The sequence below is a fragment of the Amblyomma mixtum genome, chromosome 7 (assembly GCF_055824585.1).
Source record: "Amblyomma mixtum isolate Tamu chromosome 7, ASM5582458v1, whole genome shotgun sequence".
NCBI classification, from domain to species: domain Eukaryota; kingdom Metazoa; phylum Arthropoda; class Arachnida; order Ixodida; family Ixodidae; genus Amblyomma; species Amblyomma mixtum.
In genome coordinates, this window is record NC_143018.1 from 41,399,688 (window position 1) to 41,424,490 (window position 24,803).

Genomic DNA, 24,803 nt, shown 5'->3' on the forward strand with positions numbered 1-24,803 from the left:
TGCGTACGCTTGTTCCGAACCAAGTTGTCATTTGTAGTCGCTGCATAAGAGCACCTGTCGCACTCGTAGGGTTTTTCACCTGTGTGCGTACGCTTGTTCCGAACCAAGTTGTCATTTGTAGTTGCTGCATAAGGGCACCTGTCGCACTCGTAGGGTTTTTCACCTGTGTGCGTACGCTTGTTCCGAACCAAGTTGTCATTTGTAGTTGCTGCATAAGGGCACCTGTCGCACTCGTAGGGTTTTTCACCTGTGTGCGTACGCTTGTTCCGAACCAAGTTGTCATTTGTAGTCGCGTCATAAGGGCACCTGCCGCGCCCGTAGGGCTTTTCGTCTGTGTGCGTACGCTTGTTCCGAACCAAGTTGTCATTTGTAGTTGCTGCATAAGGGCACCTGTCGCACTCGTAGGGTTTTTCACCTGTGTGCGTACGCTTGTTCCGAACCAAGTTGTCATTTGTAGTTGCTGCATAAGGGCACCTGTCGCACTCGTAGGGTTTTTCACCTGTGTGCGTACGCTTGTTCCGAACCAAGTTGTCATTTGTAGTTGCTGCATAAGGGCACCTGTCGCACTCGTAGGGCTTTTCGTCTGTGTGCGTACGCTTGTTCCGAACCAAGTTGTCATTTGTAGTCGCTGCATAAGAGCACCTGTCGCACTCGTAGGGTTTTTCACCTGTGTGCGTACGCTTGTTCCGAACCAAGTTGTCATTTGTAGTTGCTGCATAAGGGCACCTGTCGCACTCGTAGGGTTTTTCACCTGTGTGCGTACGCTTGTTCCGAACCAAGTTGTCATTTGTAGTTGCTGCATAAGGGCACCTGTCGCACTCGTAGGGTTTTTAACCTGTGTGCGTACGCTTGTTCCGAACCAAGTTGTCATTTGTAGTTGCTGCATAAGGGCACCTGTCGCACTCGTAGGGTTTTTCACCTGTGTGCGTACGCTTGTTCCGAACCAAGTTGTCATTTGTAGTTGCTGCATAAGGGCACCTGTCGCACTCGTAGGGTTTTTCACCTGTGTGCGTACGCTTGTTCCGAACCAAGTTGTCATTTGTAGTCGCGTCATAAGGGCACCTGCCGCGCCCGTAGGGCTTTTCGTCTGTGTGCGTACGCTTGTTCCGAACCAAGTTGTCATTTGTAGTTGCTGCATAAGGGCACCTGTCGCACTCGTAGGGTTTTTCACCTGTGTGCGTACGCTTGTTCCGAACCAAGTTGTCATTTGTAGTTGCTGCATAAGGGCACCTGTCGCACTCGTAGGGTTTTTCACCTGTGTGCGTACGCTTGTTCCGAACCAAGTTGTCATTTGTAGTTGCTGCATAAGGGCACCTGTCGCACTCGTAGGGTTTTTCACCTGTGTGCGTACGCTTGTTCCGAACCAAGTTGTCATTTGTAGTCGCTGCATAAGAGCACCTGTCGCACTCGTAGGGTTTTTCACCTGTGTGCGTACGCTTGTTCCGAACCAAGTTGTCATTTGTAGTTGCTGCATAAGGGCACCTGTCGCACTCGTAGGGTTTTTCACCTGTGTGCGTACGCTTGTTCCGAACCAAGTTGTCATTTGTAGTTGCTGCATAAGGGCACCTGTCGCACTCGTAGGGTTTTTAACCTGTGTGCGTACGCTTGTTCCGAACCAAGTTGTCATTTGTAGTTGCTGCATAAGGGCACCTGTCGCACTCGTAGGGTTTTTCACCTGTGTGCGTACGCTTGTTCCGAACCAAGTTGTCATTTGTAGTTGCTGCATAAGGGCACCTGTCGCACTCGTAGGGTTTTTCACCTGTGTGCGTACGCTTGTTGCGAACCAAGTTGTCATTTGTAGTCGCGTCATAAGGGCACCTGCCGCGCCCGTAGGGCTTTTCGTCTGTGTGCGTACGCTTGTTCCGAACCAAGTTGTCATTTGTAGTTGCTGCATAAGGGCACCTGTCGCACTCGTAGGGTTTTTCACCTGTGTGCGTACGCTTGTTCCGAACCAAGTTGTCATTTGTAGTTGCTGCATAAGGGCACCTGTCGCACTCGTAGGGTTTTTCACCTGTGTGCGTACGCTTGTTCCGAACCAAGTTGTCATTTGTAGTTGCTGCATAAGGGCACCTGTCGCACTCGTAGGGTTTTTCACCTGTGTGCGTACGCTTGTTCCGAACCAAGTTGTCATTTGTAGTCGCTGCATAAGAGCACCTGTCGCACTCGTAGGGTTTTTCACCTGTGTGCGTACGCTTGTTCCGAACCAAGTTGTCATTTGTAGTTGCTGCATAAGGGCACCTGTCGCACTCGTAGGGTTTTTCACCTGTGTGCGTACGCTTGTTCCGAACCAAGTTGTCATTTGTAGTTGCTGCATAAGGGCACCTGTCGCACTCGTAGGGTTTTTCACCTGTGTGCGTACGCTTGTTCCGAACCAAGTTGTCATTTGTAGTTGCTGCATAAGGGCACCTGTCGCACTCGTAGGGTTTTTCACCTGTGTGCGTACGCTTGTTCCGAACCAAGTTGTCATTTGTAGTTGCTGCATAAGGGCACCTGTCGCACTCGTAGGGTTTTTCACCTGTGTGCGTACGCTTGTTCCGAACCAAGTTGTCATTTGTAGTTGCTGCATAAGGGCACCTGTCGCACTCGTAGGGTTTTTCACCTGTGTGCGTACGCTTGTTCCGAACCAAGTTGTCATTTGTAGTTGCTGCATAAGGGCACCTGTCGCACTCGTAGGGTTTTTCACCTGTGTGCGTACGCTTGTTCCGAACCAAGTTGTCATTTGTAGTTGCTGCATAAGGGCACCTGTCGCACTCGTAGGGTTTTTCACCTGTGTGCGTACGCTTGTTCCGAACCAAGTTGTCATTTGTAGTTGCTGCATAAGGGCACCTGTCGCACTCGTAGGGTTTTTCACCTGTGTGCGTACGCTTGTTCCGAACCAAGTTGTCATTTGTAGTCGCGGCATAAGGGCACCTGTCGCACTCGTAGGGTTTTTCACCTGTGTGCGCATGCTTGTGTCGAAGCAGCTGGCTAGGTGAGGCAGCTGAGTAACAGCGCTGGTCGCACTTGTGTGGTTTTCCGCAGGGTGGGAGGAGGTCATATGCCTTTTAAGATTGTTGGACGCCTCGAACACGGCTGGGCACGGGGAGGATTTAAATTTTTTCTCAGTCGTTTGCAATTCGATGCGTCTCATAACGCCGGGAAAATTCATAGAAGTGTACGGGCAGATGATGCACCTGAACGGCTGTCCTTTTCCTTTAGGGTGCAGATACCGAACAGAATTTTTTTCACTCGTACCGAGCGAAGGCCCCAAGACCTCCCAATTTGTATGGGCCACATTTCCGAGCTCAGAGGTCGACGGCGATGGTAGAACAGAATTCATGGGAGGGTGCTCGGGACTGGATACTGCCTCTGAAATTAAAGTTGTTAACCAGTGTATGTTAGGAAAAATCGGATATTTTCGTACCTACTCGTGCAGTGGTTGAAGAACGCCAGAGCCTATGGCTCATTGCACTAAAACAAACTTATGCCGACTAACATAAGGTACACGTATATACTTAGAATATACACCAAATTGAAGAATAATCAAACTAGCAGAAGAATTTTCAAGCGAGGACTTCGACTCTTAAGCCACAGTGTGTCAATAGTCGTTGATTCAATTTGTGTTGCCTGGCTTGAAAGTGTACTTCGATAGCTGTCGAAAGTGGCCAGCCTTTATATTTATTTACTCATTTATTGAAAATACCTTGAAAAGCCCTTTTTCGAGCATACTACATAAAGGGGGGTAGGCAATAGAAAGGAAATTTACAATGTGACATGAAAAAAGCCCAGAATAAAAAAAAATATTATACGCAGTCATGCAAATAAATATCATATACGAACAAGAAATATACCGGGTGCTAAGAGAAATGTACAAAAATTCAGAACGAACTATGGCAAACAGGCTATGGATTATCAAATAGTTAGACTGCTTAACATACACGAATCTTATGTTGACTTCAGCTAACCATTCAGAGCCTTCAAACGATATTATTGAGCATTCCTATTCTCCTCAAATAGATTTCTAGAATAATAAACGCATTACAATTATAGTAAACTTCTTCTACATGGTTATCATGCATTTGCAACTATTATCCTAATTTTGTTCTTTTGTTTCCCTTTCGTACTGCTCTTCGTTAGACTGTAATATACGCTAATACGCTAATAATTCTTTCAAGCTAATACTCAATTCTGCTCAATTGTGTTATTAGAAACTTGCAGTTTGTACGCAACGCCAGTTTGTACGAAACGTACGCAAGTTATGGCTTAGTTTCTTTTCATGTGTACATGGATGCATATGTACCGTCATTCCTGCTCAAAACTTTGGAACTGCACTTTAGTTATATTGCTGCATTGTACTGTGTACTTCTCGTATTCATTGTGTTGTAATTGAAAAGCGTGAACATGGTATGCCATTGCAACCGCGTACATGCTCAAATTCAGAAAATGTGTGTCTGCTGCTGCAGGCTGTAACTGATGTGAGGGGGCTAAGGCCTCGTCAGGCTTCCAAGCTTTTAGCCGTACGCCACCCGCAGGGATTCATCTGTATTTTAGTGCAAAAAAGCTATTTCAATTCAAATCAATTCTATAAATAACATCAGGTGAATTGCTATATCTAAATACCATGAGTAACATGCGCTTCATAACATATGGGATGGCGAAGGTTGGTACTATTAGAACTCTCGATGTCGTTAGATGGTATTCAAAGTGGAGATCAGTTCTTGAAATTTAAATGTTTTAAATTCGGTAACGATATTGGATGGTAAGCGGTTCCACTCGATGATCGTGCGTGGTATGAATGATTTTGCAAGAAGGTATGTGCGGCATGGCATGCGCTTCACTTTAAAAGGATGATGGCGGGCTGGAAAATAGGCGGGAGGTTCCTGAAGGAAATCTTGACACAGCAATGGGTGATGATAAAGTTTATGAAAAAGTGAAAGACGGGCAAGTTTACGGTGGAAAGCCTTCAATACTTATACCCAATTCCCTTAAGAATTGTATTTCTGACAGAGATATAAGATATAGAACCGAAATTGATTTCTAATGCAGATACTCATACTGTATCTAAGATTCTTTAATGCATTATTGAAGTCATGAATATTATATCACTGGTGGTATCATTAGCTGAGTGCGAAACCTTCTCTGTGAGAAGCTGACTACATAATATTAAACTCAAAGATGTGATTTATTCATTTGATAATTCCTTATCTTGTCTTTAAGTTTAAGGAAGGGGGCGGGATCCTGTTCGATCAGGTGTAGTGTGGTGATATTGGTTTTCTCCTTGAAATGTACCTGCGCGAGTGCTCTTGAATGTCGTACATCATATGACAGTTGTATAACGAGAGTAATTTTTCGTAATAAAAAATTAATTGCAAATCATCGCTTGTCTGTGTCCTCATTCTGTACGTCTTGCGTTTCTTTTGCGCTATACATACCAATATGAAGGATTTAGGCGGTTGCCTCTGAGTCTGCCCATGCGCTTTGGAAAATCAGTTATTTGCCTAGCAGAGTGTTTTGCAGATGTTCGAAGCTTAACTTCCTGCTTTCAAACCAAGAAAAAAAAATCAACAAGAACAAAAAGGATGAAGTTTTTTATTGCAGTGTAGACACCTTGATAATCTGTTATTTTAATCTATCTTTTACAGAAATGCATTACGGAACAGCACGTATTGAAACAGCCTGTCTGGATGAGCTCCACGTTGTGGCCGTGTTATAAGCGAAGCAGATAAACAGAGCCTCCCTACAGGAGCAGTCGAGCAGACTGATGTGTTGGATTTTATGAGGGTGCTTTTTCTTAAAATTTAAAGAATTGCCTCATCGGATCGATGATCCTGGTGATATAGTAAGCAAATTGAAGCTGCACTTGTACCTGTTTAGACCGGCTTCTTGGAATGCTTGCTTCTCCAAACGTCAGCTAGGGCATTTGACGATGCCGGCTCTGATGACACCGCTTACCCGCGCGCCTCAAAGTTTAATCATGACAAGGTCCTTATATTAATAATGACAAGCTTTAATGACAAAATCCTTAAAGTGTTTCGCTACATGGACGACTTGTTAATTGTTTTAAACAAGGAACGGACTCTGTCCACTGTGACAACAGTAAACAGTGTTTTAGATGATTTTAGGTAACTTAGAAAAGGGCTAACTTTTACTTTGCAAGTACCGGATAATCGCGTGCTTCTGTTTTTAGATTTATATTTAAAGTTTTGACACGGGCACATTTGCTGGGCTTATTCATCTCGTGAGCAGTAGGCTCTCGTGCCGCATAATTGTGCCCACTCGAAGGTTGTAAAACGGGGCATCGCAACCGTCTGCTTGCAGTGCTCGCTACGGAAGTCGTGCGTACATGAGATGCAAGCTAGCTTTAATAACTAATTGGACAGGCTCGTTGAAGCCCGGCTTCTCTGACTCGGTGATGATATCTGTGGCACAAGGGCCTCTGAAGAAGGTGAAGGCTAGAGCATGCAGGAATGAAATGGCGGGAAATGAGAGGCCTGGGGTGGTACCTTACGCTCGAAAAGTTACTCGCGGCCTGTAGAAATTGGCAAACCGATTTAATGTACCGTTGGCTTCCTCAGCCCGCCGCAAGCTTGGTAAACTAAGCCGTCGCATAAGTTGCGATAGCAAAAAGGTCGGCTGTCAAAAGACATATGGGCAGCGTTTAGTAAAGCGCGCCACTAACATGGTCTATGGAATTAAGTTGTCCTGCGGAAAATCCTGTATTGGACAGAGGGGACGTTGCGTGAATGACCGACTTAGGGAGCGTGCAAAAGATTTTGAAAATAATGAGGGTGAGAGACTTGAACACTGAAGGGCTTGTACCAATTGTAGACCGTGATTCCGCGATGTGAGGATTCTCGGTGGAGGCAGAAAGCAGACGGCTCGGGAAACCCCGAAAGCCTTCTACGTCAAAAAAGCGGGTTCGAGCTGAGGCACTGACATTTCAGTTATTCTTTATGAGGCTGAGGGGCAATTTCTTTGACGCCTACTCTGATAAAACTGGTGTGGTTTTCTTGGCGTCTTGTACATGTGGACTGCGACAGGAAAGGCTGTATATGTCGACTGCTTTCACCTGATTAAACAGTTGCGATAAGCGCCCGTGTCGTCCTTTTTCTTGTATATGTTCTCGTTGCGGTGTAAATCACGATAATAAAGCTGAAAACCAACTAGCTCAGTAGCTACCTTTCTCCGTAGAGAGCTAGGTTTTTATATAAATTAAAGAAAATCGGTGTTCAGTCCAATTAATTTTTTTATAATTCAAGCTTACGTTATGAAACCAATCCTGATCCTTCCTCCGACGCTATAACAGCAGACAGCAGGATAAACAGATTCAAATAGTTGAAGAGAAGACCAAGACTCGAGAACAAGGTGGATGGGAGCTTAAGTCGGGAAAGGTCGGATGAGGAGGTTGGGGTACAGGAATAACAGCGGACGCTGGAGCGTTTTCGATGAGGTTCCCCACTCCTCCCTCTTCCATTTGGATGAAGGGGTTGGGGGGGGGGGAGGAAAAGATTTTACTGTCTGGTCCCCTATCTGCTGTCATCCATATTCGTTTCAAGAATCTGCTTCTTTCTTCTAGTTTACATTTCTTCGCCTCTTTTGCTTGGATACTTCAAGCTTGTCTTACAAGCCGGAACTACTTCGCTTGTGAAGCGATCAGTGTACTCGCAATTTATGTCAGTCAGAATTTTCCCTTTAGTGATGCCGTAAAAGAAATCAGCCGGGCTGAATTATGCAGTGCAGCCCTTCATCTGTACTTCGCATTGATGATTTGTTGGTCTGAGCAGACCACGATTCTTTGTTTCGATTGTCCAGAAAGCCAGGTGAGATTTCTTATGAGCAGAAGTCAGATTCCAAACATCGGCATTGGCTGCGAAACCGCAGATTATACGTGCCATAATCGTGAATGCGCACTTTGCGATATCTATAAATGCGGAAGTCCTTGATTAGAACAAAACGGACATCATTTGAGAATTTTTGGGCATTCGTGTTCTTTCCCCCCGTACTTGAGCATTTTTTCTCTGCCTTCCTTCCCTTGATTAGAGTTGCCTCAGCACGCAGTACACCCGATGCACTCGTGAATGATATGCATGCACGTATACAACGGTACGGAAAAAGATGGCGACGCTCAATGACCTTCAAGTTTTAAGTATTCGAACAAAAGTTTTCATATGTATTATCATGTTGGGGAAGGTCAGGGGACCTCGCACAACCAACTCATGCGATAAACGAGGCTGGCCCGGCAAGAAAAATATTTCCCGCAGCTATATAGTTAGCAGATATTCATCTAATTAAGTAGCTGCCAGTTATTCGTCTTATTTAATCTAAAAACCTAACCAGGCTATGCGACGGCAGACAGATGCATGTCTACTGCGTAGCGGCTTGACAAACATTTTATTTGGGGAAACATGAAGGACACGAAATGTTTGATGATTTGTTCTTAAACTTCGTTAGCTAACAGCATGCTCTAAGCGATGATATAATGGAGAGACAGCTAAGCTAAGATAACCGCTGGTCCTTAAGGGCAACGGAGTGGATTCCAAGAGAAGGCAAGCGTAGCAGGGAGTGGCAGAAAGTTAGGTGGGCGGATGAGATTTAGAAATTAGCGGGAATGTGGTGGCCGCAACTGGCGAAGGACAGGGTTAATTGGAGAGACATGGGAGAGGCCTTTGCCCTGCAGTGGGCTTAGTCAGGATGGTGATGATGACGACTGACATCCGCATTCCATCAAAGATTCATGGAAGTTGCTGAGACGTTCCTGAGATCGGAATAAAAGAGAGAAAATGTTTAATTCTAAATGAAGAAAACTGTTGTAAATCTATAGAGCGCAGCCTGAAAATGCTGTGGTAACTTTAACGCGAAAAGTTCGGAGGAAGCGACGGATTTACCAGTTAACTTCGATTTATAAAAGGTGGTCTATAAAAGACGTTTTTTTTTGTACCTGTGATCAACTTTAATGTTTTTTCCAGTAGTTTCACTTTGAAGCAAGGAAGAGCTTACGCTGAACGACATTCTATTCGCAGTCTCCACTTTATTGGTATCGACATTACACAGAAGGCGGACTATCTGGCTGTCCACGTAAGAACCGAAGCACCAGATGCGCTGTGTCTACTGCTAAAATAATGCGAATTAATAAGAACATGCAGCTGCAGCTGCAAAGGTCTGCACAAAATTACGCTCAAAAATACTGTATGTCCGCCGTACATTAAAACGTTACCTCACGCATGTCCGCAAAAAGTGGATAGTTATTTCTGCGGTGAGGCATGTGCCACTATTAAGCATCGTCATCATCTGCGCATATTAATGAAGAATTCAATCCCCGTGTCCGGACATGTGCTCCTTGAGGCTCTCAGTGCTTGAACCCACGAATGAACATAGAGTACAGTTAAAGACCCCTGTTCTCATATGCTTACTTATGTGATGTTTTAAACGGTATTTCCTATTCGACCAATAAGGGCACACTTCACATTTGTGGAGTTTTTCACCTGTGTGGGTACGCTTGTGCCGAGTGAGTGAACTAAGTGTAGGTGCTGTATAAAGGCAGATTTCGCACTTGTAGGGCTTCTCACCTGTGTGTGTACGCTTGTGCTGAGCCAGCGTTTCCTTTGAAGCCGCTGCATAAGGGCACATGTCGCACTTGTAGGGTTTTTCACCTGTGTGCGTACGCTTGTGCCGAATGAGTGAACTATTTGTAGATGCTGTAAAAAGGCAGTTTTCGCACTTGTAGGGCTTTTCACCTGTGTGCGTACGCTTGTGGCGAGCCAGCGTTTCCTTTAAAGCCGCTGCATAAGGGCACCTGTCGCACTTGTAGGGTTTTTCACCTGTGTGCGTACGCTTGTGCTGAGCCAGCGTTTCCTTTGTAGCCGCTGCATAAGGGCACCTGTCGCACTTGTAGGGTTTTTCACCTGTGTGCGTACGCTTGTGTCGAAGCAGCTGGCTAGGTGAGGGAGCTGAAAAACGGCACTGGTCGTGGTCGCACTTGTGTGGTTTTTCCTCAGTGTGAGCGGAGGCCATATGCATTTCAGGTTTGCAGGGCGCCTCAGACACCGCTGGGCACAGGGGATATTTACATTTTTTCTCAGTCGTGTGCAATCCGATGTGTCTCACAGCGTCGGGAAAATTCATAGAAGTGTACGGGAAGAACATGCACCTCAACTCCTCTTCTGTTGTCTCAAGGTTCTGATACCGAACAGAATTTTCTTCAGTCGTAGCCCGCGATGGCCCCAAGCCCTCCCAATTCGTATTGGCCACAGTTCCGAGCTCAGAGGTCGACGTCGATGGTAGAACAGAATTCATAGGAAGGTGCTCGGGACTGGATACTGCCTCTGAAATTAAAAATGTTAACCACTGTATGTTAGGGAAAATCGGATATTTTCGTGCCTTCTCGTGCAGTGGTTCATGAACGCCATAACCTATGGCTCACTGCACTAAAACAAACTTATGCCGACTAACATACGGTACACGTACATACTGAGAAAATACACCAAGTCTGCGATTAATCAAACTATCAGAAGAATTTTCAAGCGAGGACTTTGACTCTTAAGCCACAGTGTGCGAATAGTCGTTGATTCAATTTCTGTTGCCTGGCTTGAAAATTTACCTCGATAGCACACGGAAGTGGACTGCCTTTTTATTTATTTATTCACTTATTGAAAATACCCTTAAAGGCCATCTTTCGAGTGTACTACGTAAGGTGGGGTAGGCAATAGAAAGGACACTTACAATGTGGCGTGAAAAAGATTCACAATAAAACAAATTATTATACGCAGTCATGCAAATAAATATCATATACGAACAAGAAATATACCGGGTGCAATGGCAAGAACAGGTGACTTACTATATCTAAATACATAGAGTAACGTGCGCTTCATAACATATGGGATGGCAAAGGTTTGCACTACTAGAACTGTCGATGTCGGTAGATGGTACTCAAAGCGGAGATCACTTCTTGAAATTTAAATGTGTTAAATTCGGTAGCGATATTGGATGGTAAGCGGTTGCATTCGATGCTCGTGCGTGGCATGAATGATTTTGCTAAGAGGGATGTGCGCCATAGCGTGCGCTTTAATTTAAAAGAATGATCGCGGCGTGGAAAATTGGCGGCAGGTTCCTGAAGGAAATCTTGACACAGCAATGGGTGATGATAAAGTTTATGAAAAAGTGAAAGACAGGCAAGTTTACGGCGGAAAGCAAGTTCTTTTAATTGCGCGCGCGCTTTTAAAGTTTTTAAACCCGGTTGTGCGTAAAGCAACCATCATATCGCGGTGGCGTCTGATGTTTGCGCACTCTGTGTAGCTTTAGACTTTATATATGCCCATCACAGCGTTATCCAGTGATGAGCATATATGCAGCTAGCTATGGACAGAAAAATGATAGGTGTAACGTTAAGGGATCCGAAACGGCAGGATTAGGTGAGGAAATAAACGTGGGTTAATGACATCCTAGTCGCGATCAAGAGGAAGAAATGGGCTTTGGCTCGGCTTGTAATGCGGCGGCAATATAACCGCTGGTCCTTAAGTGTAACGAAGTGGATTCCAAGAGAAGGCAAGCGTGGCAGAGGACGGCAGAAAGTTAGGTGGGCGGATGGGATAAAGAAATTTGCGGGGATATGGTTGGTGCCGTTAGCGAAGGAAAGGGTTAATGGGGAGACATGGGAGAGGCCTTTGCCCTGTAGTGTGCGTGGTCGCGCTGATGATTATTATTACAACTCCCTAACCTTATTTTCAGGCCACTACTTCAATTTAGACCATACACTGGTTGAAATGTTTCTAAGCACATAAGTTTCGTTTTGTTTGATGAGGTTTATGTCCCAGTGCGAGTCAAGTTATGGGGAACCCCGTAGTGAAGGGCTATGGATAAGTTCGATCACGTGGGGCTTATTAACGTGCACTGACATCACGCAGCCCTACGGTCTGTAGCATTCCTCGTCCATCGAAATGCGACCAACACCGCCGTGATCGAAGCCGCTGTCGAGCACGATAACTGCCGTGCAACCGCGGTGGCGCACCTATATGGAAGGCACTTGCACTTAATTCTAATTAAACACTCCATAATTCAGATTGCTACTTTCCAAATTAGTATTATACCTGAGCAGATCAACATGTCTAAGTACTTCACACAAAACTAAGTGACGTCTGAAATTCGTAAGAAATGCGACGAATATACAAGCACAGAAATGAAAAAAAAAAAAATTAAGAGTCAAGGTCCCCCTCCCCCATGAAAGGAAATGTGCACACTCATGATATGAGTAAGAGCCAGAAAATACAGTGCACGACTGGTTATAAAAATTATGCAAACTATCACCAATAATGAAAGGTGAAGCAAGCAAGGAAGCGTGCACAAAGAATACGCGTGATTTGTCTGAGTTTTAAAATATATGTGAAGTTATTTTGGTGCTGACCAGTGAATGGCATACAAGCTAAAGGGCAAGCGTACGTTTTCTCCATAAACAGGTCAGCTGCAGTTAATGTATTTGCACAACATCATCCTGAGAAAAAAGGGCTCTCAGGTTTGTGCTTTGTCCACAATTGCAGGCCTCACCTTCTTGAACATGTGTCCCAATGAATGACGGAAGTGCGATTGGTGCGGCTGGTTGAACTTAACTGTTTGGACGTACATGCCCGATCTCTAATTAGTTTTCGCTTAACTACGATATGCCCAGGGATGATATAATATCCATGACCGCAATTTCCCGTGTGGTTATAAATATTCTTGAGGCTTTTATATGATACACTGAAGGCGCCGCACGAAAGCACATCCAGCAGTGCGGGATTCCCAGCTAATATTTTGTGCAATATCAGAGATCAGTACCCACGGCTGAGAATGTTGAGTGTGGCAAGGAAACTACTATAGACCCCTCAAAAATTAAAAGAAAAACGGTGCAACTTTCGGAAATGTGATCAGAAAAAGAGTTTCTAAGCTTGATGTTCCTCAACTATACTACTAAACACTGCTAAAAATTAAGATGCTTAAAAAACTGAATTCACGTATGAACTCAGCATGCACTTAGTTCGGTTGCTTGCAAGAAAGAGCTACCGCACGACTTCAGCGGCCACAACTCTGTCCGCCAGCCTCGAACGAGCCAGAGAAAATCCGCTAGTCTTCCGCGATCCTTCGGTCGTCAGAATTTCGCAGAGCACGGTTACTAATGTTGGCTTCTCCGCCTCACGGATTTACTGGTGTACTGTTGTAATATCTCTTCGCACTCCAGGCTTTCTCCAGTACTGCACTGTGTGCATCGCCGGTTTTGCAGAATTGTGAATGATTGGTAATATCTTCGAATCTTGTTTCTGCTGTAAAAAGTGATGTCCAATAAACCTTTCTGTGAGTGTGACCATTCTCCAGGCTGCAAACGGTGAACGTGACCTCCCCTCGCCACTCCTCCTCACCATTTTGCATTCGTCGAGGTCAGATTCCGTCTGAAAGTCCATGACACTTCCTGTTAGGACCTATGTGAGCAGCTGTTCCGGTCCGATGGCAGCTGGTTAAGTACCCCACCCGTGCGTATGGTGAAAATCCGCGATGACCTTTCGTCTTCAGCTTACGCCCTGTGAACACCTGCAGAGAATGAAAATAGAATATTTGGAAAAAGAGAATTTTTGCGAAGTACACTTGACACGAAATGTTTACTCGGCACACGAGAGGCCGAAAAACGTTTCTCGCGTTGCGTGAGAGACAGCGTGCACAGCATATGGTCGTGCTCCCGTGTTTGTCTCAGCTTACGGTTCCGAGTCCTGCTTATACGGGATAGTTGCGATAAAATCTGACATTTCGGGCCTGGAGTTTTGTTAGCCCGGTAGTACGTAGTCACAAAAAGACAAACCAAGCCGATTTCATGAAAACAACCTTCTCCTCTCTTAAAGGAGAATCATGGGACAACCGTAACCGTAGCAGAGAAGCTGTCGTACTTTTGATCATGTGCTGATAGGCTGCAAAGCAAGAGCGTCCTTGTTGAAAGGGAAAGCCCTCGTCTTTGTAGGGAAAATAGAAGCGTGCATTTAGAAACACCAAGATAGTGACGCCTCTTTGAAAGCAGCCACGCGGGCAGCTTTCGCGCCACGAGTGCGCTAGCTTGGAACGCACCCAACCGATGCAAACGCAATCAGTCTCACGTGTAGCCTGCACTTTATCCAATCTCCCAAGGTTGTGCTGGTCGGGAATCGCAGCATAGAACTATTTTCAGAGAACGAAAACGAGGCTTAGGATGGATATAGCAACAGCGATAAGAGAGAAAAAGTTAAGCACTCCCATGGAGGATTCCCACCCGCTACACTGGAGCTGATCGAGTCTCTGTCCGCCATTACGGTTCCCTTTGAAAGAGCTGATAAGCTTCAGCATTTGTTTTGAGGCAGATTTTTTCCTTGCGGATTTGTTGCAGTGGTCGTTTACACACAGAGATCTACTTTGGGCATTTGAGATACTGCCCATTGCAAGGAACCCCCGCAAGGAACTCTTGTTCGGGTGTCTTAATCCATAGACATCTAATAAAGTTCATCCCTCGATGTATATACTTCGCTGGGAGCTTATCTGGGGAAAGCAGTACTTTCATAAAGGCATTAAGGATTATACAACGGGTGATAAAAATAACTAGCAGGAGCTTATAACAGCTCCTCTCGAGTGTGCTTCAAAAGATTCCCAGCGACGTTTCGGACCATGACCCAAACAAGACAGTTACTTCCTCTTGATCTGGAATCAGATGTATTAACTGGATTCCATTCCGACAACGGCCACTCGTTTTTTTTTGTATTTTACTACATACTGTGCATTTTTGTTGAACGGTGCCCAAAACTTTCTATTCATTTATTTATTTCTTTATTATTCCTCAAAGGTTCCTTTCAGGACATTACATGAGGGGTACGGATAACAAGGCAAAAAAATATTATACATTAATAAGAAAATGGACAAAAATTACGTTGATGAATAGGCTTCCGCGATAGTGGTTTCTCACCCCATGTTTAAGGTGCAGACATTGATACCAGTAGGATGTATATTTAATAAGTACAGGGGGAACAAGTTAATTTTCTTCGGAGTGTTTCGCCACATTAAGCTCCCTACGATGCTCTCAGCCGCATTAATGTCTTGCAACGACTACACCTTGTCTGCGGTTATCTTTGGAGGTAACAGTAGAGTTGGAAATATAGTGCCTCCAAGGATCAACCATCATTCCTTCAGGTACCAAGAGCAAAGAAACCATAACCTGCACTCATGTCTCTTAGAAATATGGTAAATCGTGGATAGGCGAAGTGCTGCCGTTATTTCCTTTGTATTCACAGAGTCCGCATTCTCAGATTTACAATGGCACCCCTGGAAGAATTACTTAAATGTGATCAAGTGATCATACACTGAAAACTCCCGTCATACTGAGACATACCTCCTCAGAAATACGAGCAGGTGATTAGATATGAACTTCTACAGAGACGAGCTGGCCTACCTGATCCGCTGCAAGGCACGGAATGGAACTGCACTGGAACAGTGTGCGTACAACCACGTGAAATATCTCGGGCTGGGAATTACCTGGAAACAAAAAAAAATTGGTGAAACCAATGCGACAAAAAAAGAGGCATCAAAAAAAGCTGGATAGCAACATACTATGAAGTGACATATTTCATCGTCACCGGCACATTGAAAGGAGTAGAGGCGAAAGATATAGGGGACTGAAAGCATGAAGAAGGATTTAAGCTTGCATGAAGATTCGTCCTGGTCGTATGAAAGATCAGCTTGCGCAGAATCGTAGGCAGCTTACATTTTATGTTACTGTGCGACGATAGACGCTGACCGACTGAAGAAGCTCTAATGTGCATAATTTTGGCGCATGATGGAAGGCTTGAAATACAGACAACCTAGAAACTTTTACCCTCGCAGAAATGCTCCCGGCACGACGCCATAATCTGTGCGCGTGGGTGATTCTAAGAACCTTGTTTCAGGCAAAAGGGGTATCTGTGTAGATGGAAATTTTGTTTTTGTCGCTTAGGCGCTTATCACCAAATACTTTTATGGCTGTTGTTCATCGCAAGTTGCATTGTCTGGTTCTCAGAAACCACAGTAAAAGAGGTTAGGGCTCAGTTGAATCCGGGTATCTTGAGGCGTCTGAGAAGAGTCCTGGCCCAGCGTTCTATCAGCAAGCGAGTTTCAGACCTCAGGGTAGTCGTCGTCTTCTTTCACCTCCGAAACGGAGCTTGGCTGCCCCGCTACGCTACTAATAATTTGATATCTGTCACTGCCCATATGCCTGATATTCGAGGCCAATCGGCTGGGCAGCCTGATAATCGGTAGAGTAGTTCGAAGCACTTGAAATCTTGAAATTGTCTTAAAAACCTTTGCCAGTAAGCAACCTCAGGCGGCAACGACTGCATGAACGAGAGGAGATCGTCGGGACGTTTGCGCCATGTGTGAAACTATGTATTTCATTGCCACGTATCTATTTCATATCAGCTCGTCTAAAAGTAGTTTTCTGTATGCTCCAACATTACAGTGATCGCCCTGAAGCTCAGCGCTCGAACTGAATAGAGTATGTTGCAGATGTCATGCAAGTGCGGCCGCGATGTTTCTGGAGTCCCTCAACCAACATCCGCACCGCATCTCGCCATTGCACTGAAAATGACGGCGCCCATTCACAGCGCAATATTCTCCTCTATGGCTGTCCTGCCAATATAACCGCACGTGCCAGACGGCTAGTAGCAAAAGGATTCGGTTGCTGATAACGTCTTATAGCACGCATCCCGTACCTGTGCCTGCTCCGATCACGGCGGCGTAGTCGATATTGGCATGCTTCGCCACTGTGGGCGTGCCAGGGTAGATAATCGCCCAGAAAAATCGAAACAGATTCTCTAGCTTAACGGTTGAGTGGTAATTACCAAATGCGCATTTTCCGACGAAACAACGTCCTCCAAAACTATTGAAGAAGTGCATAAAGTGCAAAAAAAAAATAATGAAATTGACACCCCTGCCACTGTGATATCACAGCAACACCGGTACGGAGGCAGAATGTAAATCACGTCAAAAAAATCTCCGAAAACGGTGGTGCAAAGATGGCAACGGCAGAAAAAGGCACGAGAGGGATTTTTTAAACATCGCATAACAATGACTCCAAAGGAGTACTTCGAGAGGCCTGTCATAATGAAATGCTCTCGAGCCAGACAATTCTTGAGACGCAGAAGCTATTATCTTCCGCAACGGGGAGTCAAGAGGCATGAATTTACAAGAAGTGGAGGTGGCTTCCACCGCTTTATGCAGCCTTTGGGAGCAGGGGATATTGAAAGGAAATTGTAACTGCGGATGCAATTTCACCGCAGAGCAGTACGAAACAACTTCCATGTATTCGGATGCAAGTGTAACGCAAACAAGGCGAAGCAAGCGAGCTCTGAAGAGCTGAGGTACTCACACTCGGTCTCCTTGATCTTTGGTCGTTGTTGTTTGATTTCACCTGGTCGTTCAACTTGAAACAACGGCTTCACGACGTTTCAAAACTGCGCGAGTGCGTAATGGCTATAGTCCGGCTAGCACGGCTGCAAAAGCGAACCTGTTCGAATGTGCCACCCTCCTGCCATTGCAAATGACTACGCCCACGCTGCTTTGCATTTCATGTGACGCCACCAAGTGGGATCCACGTGAACCCATAATCAAGGAAGCGTGTAGGCCAACCTTGATAGCGCTTTTTCCAGAGCTCAGTATAAGGCCCACCTTTAAAAATGCAGCAGACCGATTGGTTCAGATCTCTGAGATTACTTGCATGTCATGTGGTTAGCAAAGTTAGCTTCCATGCTGACACCTCGATTCAGTTCAGAAAGCAGCTGCCGGCAGCACTATAACTTTGGAACTAACGATGAAGTGCAACTTGAAATTGGGTGGCCAAACGGCCACATTGTAACTTCGCTGAACGAAAAAGCCTGATGCCTTGGACTTTTTACAAAAAACAAAACAAAATGACTTAAGATAAAATGCTTTTGTTAGGATAAGTCAAGTGTTTGATAAAATTGATATTTTTAGGTCTGAAATATTATAGACAAGAGATTGCCGGGCCCCTGTTAAACTACGGGCTGTATACTGATAGCCTGAATGTGGCGGTCTTCTTTTCATAGCTGCGGTATTTTATCGCTATATCATGTATAGGGGTCGGCACAAGCGCAGATCAGTTCCTTTCTTTGATGAAATGCGCTGCTTGCCATTCTTTCGTCCAACACGGATATTCTTTCAGGGCAGTGCTAGGCACGATACTTAAAAAAAAAGCTGCGTTTAATACCGACACTCGGCGCGCTGAGGAATAGAATTGTGACGTAGATGTTATATTTAGAAGCGCAATCGATTTCTGATGGAGCTACAAGAAAGCGTATCATGGATTCTTCTAAACATTATTAAAGTCACCGATATTAACATTTCTTCGAATACCCTTAGCTAATTTTGGACCCTTCGCTGTAAGAACCTGAATACGTAGTAATAAACTTGAAGCTGTTTCTAATGCTTTTTGTTTGTTACTACATAATTTAGTCTTTTGGCTTTTCCTTTGCCCGGCGCTACCTGGTACAAACTCCATACACTTTGGAAAGCCAGTTATTTCCCAAGCACTCTGACAGGCGTTCGAAGCTGAACATTCTGCATTAGAAGCTAGAAGAAAAGCAGGAAAAATATAAGAGATGCTAGTTTTTATTGCAGTGAAGGAACCTTGATAATCTGTTATTTTTATGTTACGTTTTCTTAACGGTATTAGAATGCGCTGAAACAGCTGTTCCGGAAGAACCCCGCGATGCGGCCTGGCTATAAGCGAAGCCGATAAACAGAGCGTCTGTACAGGAGCAGTCGAGCAGGTTGATGTGTTGAATTTTAGGACGGTGCATTTTCTTAATATTTAGACTAAACTATTGCCTCGTCGGATCGATGATCCTGGCGATATATTAAGCAAGCGGAATTTTCACTAGCGCCTCTTGAGAACGGCTTGTTGAAACCGCTTGCTTCTCCAAACGGCAGGTATGCGTCAGCTATGGCCTTTGACGATAGCGCCGATGACGACCCCATTGACCCGTGCGCAGAATAGTGCATGACCTTTATCGTGCTCACAAGGTAAACGACACATGTTCTGTACGCTCCTGAGCATTACGGCGGAAGTCTCATTTCTACTGGCGAGCCGCCGCGGTGGCTCAGTGGTTATAGAGCTCGGCTGCTGACGCGAAAGACGCGGGTTCGGTCACGGCCGCGGCGGCCGAATTTCGATGGAGGCGAAATTCTAGATACCTGTGTACTGTGCATTGTCAATGCACGTTAAAGAACACCAGGTGGTCGAAATTTCTGGAGCCCTTCACTACGGCGTCGCTCATAGCCTTAGTTGCTTTGGGACGTTTAACCACAATAAACCAAACCAAACCATTTCTACTGGCAACGATCGCAACTAGAATTAGGGGTGAAGAGGTATTGTTTCTACCACAACAGTTCAGTTCAGTTCATTTATTTCAGTCATGTACAATGGCTGAGGTGAAAGCAAAAAAAGCCGCGCACGCGGCATGACAAAGCTCTCATCTCCCGGATGAAAGACAGCAGTAAAACGATAACAAGAAAATGCGTTAAGTAACAAATATGTGCAATGTATTCATAACAGATCACCAGAATAGTCTCTGTACTGCTACACACACGCAAATGACAGTTTAATCACAGCCCATGGATACTTTGTTTATTTTACAGTTGGATATTATTCTTTCTTTCGTAAGAACATACTTCTGACAGCGTTATATGAAACAGAAAGGATGGATAGATTAATGAAAGTGGTTGTATTAAGGAAGGACGGCAACACATACCTGAGAGTTTGAAAACAGTAATTTGTGCGTGGACCAGGTACATACCAATATTCGTAGTGTCTTATGTTGTGAACAGCGGTATTTTCCCGTAGGTTCGCAAGGTCTGCAAAAAATGTGGTGTCACAATGTACTTGAGATTTTTAGTGATGAATTACACGGTACTCCTGAATAACGCTTGTATCCATAATGCGGTATTTTGCGAATAGAGTACTCGTAGGGGCTAAGTATGTAGCACCTGCAATTGCTCTGACTGCATTTTTTTGTAATGTTAAAACCTTCAGCCTCTCTTCTCGACCCTTCCCTCATAAAATGTGCGGAGGGAAATATATGCTTCGTATATCTACCAAACAACGAACGCAAGAAGAGAGAAGAAAGACCTGGCTCACAGATTTCGCATCTTCTCTTCATACTTGTACTCCATAGCTTTTTTTCAGTGTGCTCCCTCTTGAGCGAGCGATGCCGGCCGGAAATCTCGCTTACAGCCACCTCAAAATATGCCACACAGTGTGCTTTGAGGATCGAGCATCATTAAAATATAGGAGACTCAAAATGTTTTCTGTAAACCAATAGCTCCAATGCTTCCATATCTCCAATGCTCCCATATCTGGCAAGCGATAGGTAATGCAGATGAATAAAATTAGCAGAACGATAATATCGAAGTTACATGTGCAGCCTTTTCAAAATTTTAGAGCCCAAGGGGTCTGCTTTTGGGCTGCATTGCTTTGCTCGTAATGCGACCTCAGCGTCCAAAATCTTATGAAGGTAAGAAGAGTTTTGGTCCTGCTCCCTCCGATGCGTAAGACTTTCACAAGTGCTGCAGGAGGGCCAAAATAGTGCTTAGAAGCAAACCCCCTGGCCTATAAACTTTTGACAAAGGCTGTACCTTCGGTACTGCCGATGACTGCGTGTGCGTCATTTCCTCTGGGTACATAATATACTAACGCCGTTTGCTATGCGCGGCCTTCTCTCGCCGTTGTCTGTTTCCCGCAGCAACTTGACCATGTTGCTGTCCCGAGTAAAAATGTTCCCAGTTATCGCCGGATGCGTTTAAATTTTACGAATGGTGTCAGATGTGCCCTCTTAACATGCTTTTTCGGGAAAGGGCGGTTCTACGTGCACTCTGATTTCCCTGTTGCTGTGGCTTTAAAAGTTGGTGTTGCTGTGTTGCTGTCATTTGAGAATTTCTTTGCATCTAAGTAAAGATAGGCCACGTGTGTGAACATTAGCCCGTGCACTGCCGCCCAGTCTTTGCGTATCTTGGTGATTACGAAAAGTTCCCATCTCAATGGAAGTGGATTGAAAAATCCTTGTATTCCGTTAGCCCATGCGTTGTACATAACGTATGACGCATAACGACTCCTTCTTTGCTCTGTAATCAGTATGACTTTAAAGCGTTTTGCTATACTACGCTAGAACCAGCAAAGTGCTGTGGTTGATTTTTCGCCCGGCCTATAGCGGCGAAACTGCAGTACCTCCTTACCCTAGACTTACCAACGAGTGCCTAAGCATGGATGTTTCGTCGCATCGCCGACCATCCTCTCTCAGCTGGAGTGGGGCTGAATCCTTTGCGAAAAGCTATTATCTCATTATTGGGAAGTAAGGAACCTGCAGTGATGGGTGAAGGAACCCGTAGTATTCCCTTTTTTCCTATGAACGCCATGTAGAACTCACACACCCGGGCTTTTCCGTAAAGGTGGGGCTGAGATACTCAGCAAAACCTCAAAATACCACGGCTGAAGTGGAAATGTAAAAATACCCGGAAAGCTTTGAATGACTGGCAAGTCCTGGTTTTGATTGATTTATTTTCATTTCAAAGAATAAATACAGAGGAATGACTGCACAATATCTGAATCGCTAGCTAAAAGGTAGTTGAGGTCCATGCAATTAAGTTCCTGTAATAGTAAATCGCAGCTATAACAAATATAATTTAAAAACATACCGATGAATGAGGCTTATGCATTACAATAGACAAGCGAAATATTGCTTTTCAATGACACTCCTATATAGACAGTAAAGGTGTACATTTGAAAAGAACAAATAAAAACAAAAACAAATTCAGAACAGACCAGAGCGAACCAAGATAAGAAAAAACACATCTTTCTGGTCTATTATGATCTTGCATGGGTCTCTGAGTAGGAATATGTGGAAAAATGCTGATAGTCCGCGAAAGTGGATTCCTAATACTCCTTACCATTCAGCTAATTTAGCATGCTCATTTAAATAATGAGGCACGTGATACTCGTCATTAGCTGCATAGTCAATGGGCGTTTCACGCACCCCGGTTGCAACATGGGCTAGTTAAGGCTGCCACTGTTTAAAACACAGAAATAAGCATGTACAGTCTTTGTAAAAAATATACAGCGCAAACGGTTTGATTCCAAGCCGTGTAGCGAGGCTCTTTCGCACATTTGACAGTCATAAGCTTTATATCGCTGAGGACTTAAATTCCTCCCGCCTATGTGCGATTAGGGTTCCAGAGAATGCGAGAAGTGGCGCGCTGCTGGGCAATGCTCAACAATCTTCAAGTTTTCAGCACTCTAGGAAAATTTTTATATAAATAACGCTGGTCTGGCAAGAAAGATATTTAACGCTGCAATATATTTAGCATTTCTTGGTAGAATTATGGAGTTGCCATTTATTCGCCTTATTTGATCGAAAAATCATACAAGGTTCGGCGGCAGCTGAAAGATGCATGTCGACTGCGTAGCGGCTTGCCAAACGTTTTATTCGGTTGAATATGAGGTGTCCGAAATGCATGTTGATTTTATCTAAAACTTCGTGTCCTTACCGCATGCGCTACCCGATGATATACTGGCTATACCGCGGAAATTGCTCGAAGGATAGCGATTGAAATCCACATTCTATCAAAGATTCAAGCAAGTTGCTAACATGTTCCTGACATGGGAATGGAATAGGCAAAATGTATAACTGTAACTGAGAAGCCCCGTTGTATATCCATTTAGCGCACGTCGAGAACGTCGCGGCAATTTTAACGCGGCAAGTAAAAGTATGACAACGAATTTGCCATTTAAATAAGACTGAAAGGCCTTCTGCAAACAAATGGTTTGGCGTATCACCGATGGTGTTTATTAGCTTTAGTCAAACTTTGTTTTTTAGACAAGTTGCACTTTTAAGCAAGATAGAGCTTTCGCTGAATGACCGTGGTATCCGCATTTTCCACTTTGCTGGTACCAACTTCACCAACACTGCACACCACCTGACTATTCACGTAAAATCCGAAGCACCTGATTCGTTGTATCTACTGCTAAAATAACGCTAATTAATTAGAACATGCTACAGTAAGCGGTGAATGTTAATGACTCCACACTGCAAACACCTATACAAAAATTCAGTACAAAAATACCTATTGTCCGTCATACATTACACATAATAGCTCGCGCTTGTCCGCAAAAAGTGGATAATTATTTCTGTGGAGAAACATCGGCCACTATTAGGCATCGTCATCACATGCGCACGTTTGTGAAGAATTCACTCCCCGTGTCCGGACATGTGCTCTTTGAGGCTCTCAGTGCTTGAACCCACGAATGTACATAGAGTACAGTTGAAGACCTCTGCACTGATATGCGTACAAAAGTGACGGTCTAAGTGCCCTTCCTGAAGCGAAGAATATGGGCACTTTTAACATCTGTAAAGTTTTTTGCCTGTGTGTGTACGCTTGTGCTGAACCAAGTTGTGATTTTATTCGCTGCATAAGGGCACTTGTCGCACTTGTACGGTCTTCCACCTGTGTGTGTACGGTTGTGCACAATCAGCTTGTCACTTCTATCTGTTGCATAATGGCACTGGTCGCACTTGTACCGTTTTTCCCCAGTGTATGTACGCTTGTGTCGAAGTAGGTGGCTAGGATAGGCAGCTGAATAATGGCACTGGTCGCGCTTGTGTGGTTTTTCCTCTTTGTGGGAGGAGGTCATATGCCTTTTAAGTTTGTTGGACGCCTCCGACACCGCTGGGCACGGGGAGCATTTAAATTTTTTCTCAGTCGCGTGGGATTCGATGTGTCTCACAACGTCCGGAAAATTCGTAGAAGTGTACGGGAAGAACATGCACCTGAGCTCCTCTTCCGTCGGCTCAAGGTTCTGATACCGAACAGAATTTTCTTCACTCGTAACCAGCGATGGCCCCATGTCCGCCCAATTTGTATTGGCCACATTTCCGAGCTCAGAGGTCGACGTCGATGGCAGAACAGAATTCATAGGAAGGTGCTCGAGACTGGATACTGCCTCTGAAATTAAAGTTGATAACAAGTGTACGTTAGGGAAAATCGGATATTTTCGTACCTACTCGTTCGGCAAAGATCGTGCAATCGTTCAAGAATGCCATGCCATTTGGCTCATTGCACTGACAAACTGATGCTAACGAACACAAGGTTCATGTACATGCTGAGAAAATACACCACATTGACGACTAATGAAACTATCAGAAGAGTTTTCAAGCGAGCACTTTGAACCTCAAGTCGTAGTGCGCGGACGATGTAATTTGTGCTGCCTGGGTTGCAAATGAAGCTCGATAGTACTATGAAGTCCAGTGTTTTTCGCCCGGTTGTGCATAAAGTAACCACGATAGCGCGGTAGGATCTGATGTTTGCGCGGTCTGTGTAGCTTTAGGTTTTTTGCATATACCCATCACTGCGTTGTCCAGTGATGGGCATAAATGCAGCTAGCTATGAACAGAAAAATGATAGGTGTAACGTTAAGAGATCAGAAGTGGGCGGAGCGGGTGAGAGAACAAACGTAGGTCAATGATATCCTAGGTTAATGACATCCTAGTATTATCAGACTAAATTTTCAGCAGTCTCCAATTGCCCTCAGAAAATATGGGATTGTTTGAGCGACCTCATGGGAAGGGCGACGACCCATATTCCCAGCGCATTAACATTCAATGGTGTTGAATACAGTGGCGCTGCTTTGGCAGACAATTTTAAAGCTCATTTCCTATCATCTGGCGAATCATCTCAGAAGCAGGATAGAAATCATGAAATTGCTCAGTATATTGCCTCTCCAACTTAGAAGCCTAGACGAATTCACT

At 44.6% G+C, this 24,803-nt stretch overlaps 2 protein-coding genes across 2 annotated transcripts; both read right to left on the reverse strand.

Moving 5' to 3' along the window:
- Positions 1 to 2,127: 2,127 nt before the first annotated feature.
- Positions 2,128 to 9,202, reverse strand: LOC149335799 (uncharacterized). Its single transcript, XM_089554008.1, has 4 exons — positions 9,199 to 9,202; positions 3,004 to 3,348; positions 2,239 to 2,767; positions 2,128 to 2,140 (listed from the first exon to the last, which is right to left on the reverse strand). Exons 1-4 carry the CDS (start codon positions 9,200 to 9,202, stop codon positions 2,128 to 2,130), a joined length of 891 nt encoding a protein of 296 aa, XP_089410134.1.
- Positions 9,203 to 9,288: 86 nt separating this feature from the next.
- Positions 9,289 to 9,996, reverse strand: LOC149335800 (uncharacterized). The gene is made up of 2 exons (XM_089554009.1): positions 9,462 to 9,996; positions 9,289 to 9,371 (listed from the first exon to the last, which is right to left on the reverse strand). The coding sequence occupies exons 1-2, from the start codon at positions 9,994 to 9,996 to the stop codon at positions 9,289 to 9,291; spliced, it is 618 nt and encodes a 205-aa protein (XP_089410135.1).
- Positions 9,997 to 24,803: the final 14,807 nt, after the last annotated feature.